The following is a 6797-nucleotide window of genomic DNA, read 5'->3' as shown; positions in this document are numbered from 1 at the left end:
TACCATGGATCCGTAGCCTCATCAGATATCAATATCTCCCCCTACATTAAGTTCTTCTAATAAAAACCCTATGAACAAAATTAAATTAAAAAAAAAAACAAAAAACAACTAAACCCTACGGAATTGAAATACGTTTTACACCACCACACATCCTACCTAGACTGAGGTCCACCTCGCCCACATAAAATGACAACAACAATTTAGAACTTTGATAACGTGAAGGCTGTAAAAAAACAGAGGTCCAGGACATATATGACAACAACCACACACACCAATGAAACTAGTTTCACTGACAGATTTATGTTTGTCCATGACATACAATGATTCCAGTCAAAACAGGATCACATTAAAGACAAAAGTTCATGTTGAAAATGCATCCGACACTGACCTTTGAAATAGGAACATTGGGTTTGCATGCAACACTGTATCATTGCGGGAAACATCTGAGCTACATATAAACAAGACTGCTCTATGCATATCAAATTTATTGTCCTTACAAAATCGGAAGGACACACTAACGCACGTACACAGAGCAGCCATTTAGACGACAATGTCAAGCTCATCAAAAGTGAGCTTGACAAAAATGAATGTTGTGACCATGATGTTAATAGTGGACATAATTTCTTACTAACTTAAACATTACAGAAATTCCAAGTAAGCTAATATAATCTTCCCATGGAAAACAAGTCTAAAATTAGTTTAACTAGGCATTAATACTGACTGTATTCTTGTTTAAATAAAAGCATACCTCTCCATAAAAATCATCATTTGGTAACTTTAAACAGTCCCTAGAAACAAAGTTATCCTACACAACAAGTCTGTTTCTTTGGGCAAAGAAGAAGAATGTCTTTTCACTTTGATGCATGATTTTTTTTAATTATACAACTAATCTACATTAAGTTTCATTGAGCAGAAACATAGACTGTGTTTCCATAAAGCTAGGATGCCACCAGGGATATATCCTGACCTTTAAAACTGGGTCAAGGACAAGTTCATACATGCTCATCTGATTCTTTTTTGTGGTTGTTCTGTAATTCGTATCCATAACAAGTTTCAGTCTATGGTACCGCATGCTTCCAGAGCTGACGTTGAGATAAACTCCGTTCAATATCTGTCCCATAACAATTGGTAAGGAAGTGAAACCAGGACACGTGACTTCCAATATGGAGCAGTTATTATCTGGATTGTAGAATAAATCCTGATGCCATTTCTCAAAGTTCCGAGATTTTAGGCCTCGTCTTTGATTGCTGCTTAAGTCAATGTTGTCTCCCTTTCTGAACTTGAAATAAAAACTCCAAACATTTTTCACTTTCTTATGCCAAGTTAGTAAACAACGATGTCCGACTAGACAATGTGGCTCGTTCTCAAATGGTACTGTTGTCTTGGTGCGTGCATCTAGTGGAGGATACAAGTAATGTAACATTTTTATTGTTCTTGCTTGGAGTCCATGAATGCAATCTAACGACTCTGGTCGAAGATCATCTAGAATGTTTGTTGCGTTATAGAAATACCTGTAGAGAAAAATTTCAAATTACTGCAAGATCTTACTTGTAAATTATATTAAACCTCCAGTACAACAGCAATATGTATGGCAAAGACGAAAATACCAAAAGAAACACTAACACTTTGTTTAAACTTTAGATATTTGAAAAGGTAACCCAAAAGAAAATTTCAGTCTGTATAAAATAAATGTGAAAACAATATCTCAAAATATTACTACATGAGCCGCGCCATGAGAACCAAAGATATGTGATCAATACTAATTAACAGAAATTACTTAATTTGTTTTAAATGTTTCCTTTATTGTTTTATACCTTTTAACTTTAAATTTCAAGTTTATTTCGACTTGCTCCAATGCTGACTATTTCCGCATTCATTCGTACTAGTTTATTTATCATTCCAATATGGCGGACAGTATGCGGCGAGTACACTTTTGGAGACACGGTATACACAGATAAATGAAAGGGCATTGCTTGCTGAAAATTGAAATGTTAGATTTATTAAGATAATAACATGCATAATACTTACCAAAAGAAACAAAGTGAATTTCGGCAGCTTTATGCATAGACCGAATGTGTACCATGTCAAACACCGCTAATTATTAAACATATTCTAATCGACTGTGTGGACTTTGCTACACAGCGCGGTACATATTATGACGTTCAATCTTTGAAAGAGTTATATGAAAACGTTTCAGTCGGAAATATTTTATCGTTTTTAAAGCAGATAGGAATATATAAAAAATCTAACATTTCATATTTTTGTTACATCTTGCAATATTATTATGTTTGCAGCTGATATTTTAACACACACGTATATACATTTTTACATAACTGTTTTTAGATATGCTTTACATTTTTACATGGATGTTTTTAGATATGTTTTACATTACTCATAGTGTTCTTTACATTTTTACATGGATGTTTTGGGTATGCTCTACATTTTTACATCAATGTTTATGCTTCACAGTTGGCGTTTGCAATATGACTTCTACTCGGCGATATATGACCGTTTTGTGTCGATTCGCCGTAAAACCCAACTCACTCACTTATGCATAGAAGTTAAATTCCGGTTCCCTTGTCTATGCACGATACTTTAGCTAGAGAACCGGTTCCGGACGAATAAGTTCGCTGTTTAGGGAACCGATTCCGGTTCTCTAGCCACTGCCAATAGAAATTTCGCCGTTGTCTTTCGGTCTTCAGACGAGGTTTCTCCCCTTTTGATAATACGGTGTCGAAATTCCCGAGTCCCGGGATGTAAATGTCGGCCAAATTCTAATTCCCGGGACCCGTGGACAATATTGATTGTCAAATTTCCCCCTGTCGGGAACGGTCTTCTGTCTAAAGTCCCGTGTATGCCCGCCGCCCCCCCCCCCCCCCACCCCCGGTCGAGCAAAATATTGACAGGTGCATAATAGGGACAAACCGTGTAAATTAAGTAATGATGAGAACGTGACATAAAGTAATTTGACTGCAAACTATCTTTGGTAGCCGACCAGCCTAATAACCTGTATACATCGAAACGCAATCAATTATTGCTGGTCAAAAACATAATCAATTACTCAGCGTCAATGATTTTTGACTGAAAAAAAAGACAAACTTCCTCTATCGTTTAATATGATTATTATGATATTTTTTTCGTAATAAATGAGTAAAACTGGTAGCATTTGTCCTTTAAATATGTTATATACTATAGGGTAATATTTACATTCGTGTACATATTGTATGTACGAGTATATAATAATGTTGATCGTGTCAAAACGAAACACAAGGTCAAAAAGCAATTACCGTTTAATTGAGCTATAGCAATATGGTGTCTGTTCCGTTTGGAAATTGATAGGCTATTACTTTTGTCACACGTCATAAGAAATGTTTGGTACATGCGCGAAGAGAACGTACACACCAAGTGGTATAATTCAGTACATTTATAATGCAAAATATATTGAGAAAAGAAAATATAACTAATGAAAATATGATAACTAATGTTACTGCAAGGTATTTTTGATTTCTTTCCTTAGTTCAAAGCAATGTTAACAAATTTTCCCCAATACTTTATCATGCATACATTTTCAGATTTTTAAAATTTATTAGATTTTGGCATATATATTTTTTTTTCAATGGTATTGATCTTCTAAGACGTCACAATAAAAACAAGTTCTCGCACTTAAGAAGTGTGTTGTCTGGTTCAGACAATCTAACTGATCTATGAGAAGATATCCTGAACTTATTAGAATGGCCATGAAAAAACTCTTTACCGTTTATTCAAATAAATTTGAGATTTATGTGAAATTCAAAAACAGATATATGTCTGTAAAATAAAGCCTAGACTAGCTCCACTCCCTGTGTTTGCTCTGTTATGTTTTTCATATACAAGTTTTCTTCATTAACAGTGGAAGAAATTCAAACAGGTTGTTTCTATATTGGCATTTATTATTGCCCCTGGCTCCGAACATAGGTATGGTTTAGCCATTAGATAAAATATGTTATCATAGAGGCTTAAAACTTACTTACAATATGTTTGCGGTATCTATAAAAATAATAATACAGCTAGGGAGCCAGAATAAATAAAGCCCTACTTGAGTTATCTAATCAACTTGAACAATATTATACACATTCATCGTTCAGTATTTTAAAACAAATGAATTTTCTTTTTATTGTAATAATAAATTTTGAAATACGGACATTGCAACACATTTTAATATCAGTTCGAGAAATAGATGAGCATAACAGAAATTGACGCCAGACATCTAATGATGTTAAAAAGACACACATACGACATATAGTTCTATTTCATTTCATCATTTTGTTAGAGACCACAAATGTTTTCCAATAAACTTCAGTTATAACATTATAGTACGTACGGCCTTCCACAGAACGAAACATATACTGATTACATTTTAAGAACGGGCTTAGTTCCACCAAACATGTGAATAGTGATACTTTATTTTTCGCACGAATCACTGAACCTAATCAAATCCTTTTACTTTATAAGCTCTATGGTTGGTTTTGTTTTATCTGGAGATTTAATAAAACATTTCGATCAGTATCAAAATATTACATTACAGTTATCCGTTTTAAAAACAGGTAACTCATAGATTTTACAGAATTAGACTTTTTGTTTTAGAAACAACTAGACAATTACATTAGTGTATTTTCATGTTGAATGTTTTAAACCAATTGAAAGCGGCCTCCATGGCCGAGCGATAGAGGTCGCTGACTTAGGATCACCTGCCCCTTACCGATGTGGGTTCAAGCCTCACTCTGGGCATTGAAATCTTCATTTCAACCAGCTTGCTTACTGAAGGTCAGTGGCTCTACCCAGTTGTACACTCGAGATGAAATGGATGGGCGTCGCAATATGACCAATAATTCTGTCGATGCGACGTTAAACACTACAAAAGAAAAGAAACAAAAGAATAAACCAGTTGAATATTGCGAGGCTCTGCCATATTAAAATGTAATAGAATTGAAACATGTCAGTTTTCAACAAATCAGTGACAGGGTTCACTCAATCACGGAAATACACATGCCGGTATGTTGGTGAGATATTTTATTCTCTCTAGCGACCTTTATGAACTGTATGATCCAGTCTGTTTTACCTGTTCAAAGATGAAATTAAATATTTCGATCAATGTAAAAAATGACACATTGTAGTACACTGTAATATTCTAGAGGTAAAAGTTTTAACTACACATGATATATCGTAGATTTTTAAGAAGGCTCAATTTTGTTTTAGAAGTAAACAATTGCATTCCCTAATTGTCCGTGTCAATATTTACTATAACGCATGGTATAGCATGATTATTACGTTTGTGCCTACGTAAAGAACATCATGGGAATTCAATCTGTCGAACCCGTAATAAAATATGTAAAAGTTTATTACAGCTGTAAGAAGTCTTCCAGAAAGTCTTATTAAGGCCTTTGTCCAGCGCGAAATTACCATATCCCTGATTGATTCGCAGTTACAGTAATAAATAAGGTCTGACAGAAAATCAGTAACAGGTACATTGATAATATACCTTTTTTAATGCATTGAAACATAATTTAAAATGAACATTATGCCTTTCTTCTTTAAGAATTTGTCTATTTAATTAATAATGCTTAAATGATAACTTATTTTGAATGTTATAAGCAGTAAGCAAATAAATAGCAAAATCTTTGCCCAAAAAATGTTATAATTGTTACAGAAAAAAAGTAGATCACATCGTATTGTTCAGTTTAAGGCACCAATTCTATACAGATAAAAAACGTCTGTCATGATTAGGAAGGCTTCATTCCAGTAAAACTGAAACGATGCTATTCATTTAATGCATATTTGAAAACATTGCCAGATTATTATGACAGACCACATAAAAAGGGAATCATAAGGAGCAGAAACTTGCGAAGTATCAGGACGTGTACGACATTTTGGGAAATATTGAATGAGCTTCAGGAAAGATTAAGCATTCACTTTCAGGCAAAAGGAGATAGATATCTAAACATTAATCAGGTTCCTAGATGATGTGGCTGATGCAGTGAAGCTTTTCTATTGTAACTTACTGCTGATGAAGTTTAATGATTGCTTTTTGTTTGTTTTGCTGGGTTTAACGTCATGCCGATACAATTATAGAATGAATTTTTCAACGTGCTCGTTATCACACATAACAAAGTCACTGCAATATTTTAAACACTCCTACAAAAGTCATAAATGCGTCATTCGTTCAAATATACCTTCCTTCTCCAGTAAAATAGTGTCTGTGCTGTAAATACTATAGAAATTAGTAATTAATGTCTCTCAATAATGTTTGCTTTGACTTAGAGAACCAAAGGCGGTAATTGTATTTCAGACATTTTAGGAGAATACCATATAAAGCATTTTGACGTCATAAATGCATGTCTTAAGCACATGTAAAACAATTTCCTGAAAGACTTAATCTCAAGTCTAGTGTTTAATCATCTCAATTCATCACGAACCAATTGCTGATTTACACAGCATCATTGTGTCCAAAACTGGGGGAAAATTGAAGATATATCTTTCCGACGTGCTTCTTGATTGCCTATTAATACTTTTGTACGCAATTTTTGTTTGATTAACCTATGGTTATACACATATAAAGCATATTTTGTAAAAATGAATACATATTCTGAGTACATATAATCTATGTTACATATCATGCTGTATGCAAGGGATTTAACTGTTGAGATTACTGTTACTTACAGTATATATTTGATGCCAGTATATATTTGATTTGAACTGTATTTGGTAAAATTATAAAACGTTTTATTAAAAGAGTTTACGACCCAACTGTTTTGAGGCAT

At 33.7% G+C, this 6797-nt stretch overlaps 1 protein-coding gene across 1 annotated transcript; it reads right to left on the bottom strand.

Moving 5' to 3' along the window:
- Positions 1-848: 848 nt before the first annotated feature.
- On the bottom strand, positions 849-1531 carry LOC123530282 (transmembrane protein 183-like; the record flags this gene model as incomplete). Its single annotated transcript, XM_045311052.2, has 1 exon — positions 849-1531. A coding segment is annotated over one exon (636 nt), but the record flags the coding sequence as incomplete, so codon positions are not given.
- Positions 1532-6797: the final 5266 nt, after the last annotated feature.

This window comes from Mercenaria mercenaria, chromosome 13 (genome assembly GCF_021730395.1).
Source record: "Mercenaria mercenaria strain notata chromosome 13, MADL_Memer_1, whole genome shotgun sequence".
In the NCBI taxonomy this organism is placed as follows: domain Eukaryota; kingdom Metazoa; phylum Mollusca; class Bivalvia; order Venerida; family Veneridae; genus Mercenaria; species Mercenaria mercenaria.
Note: the sequence above shows the minus strand (reverse complement) of the source record. Positions and strands in the feature narration are given on the sequence as shown.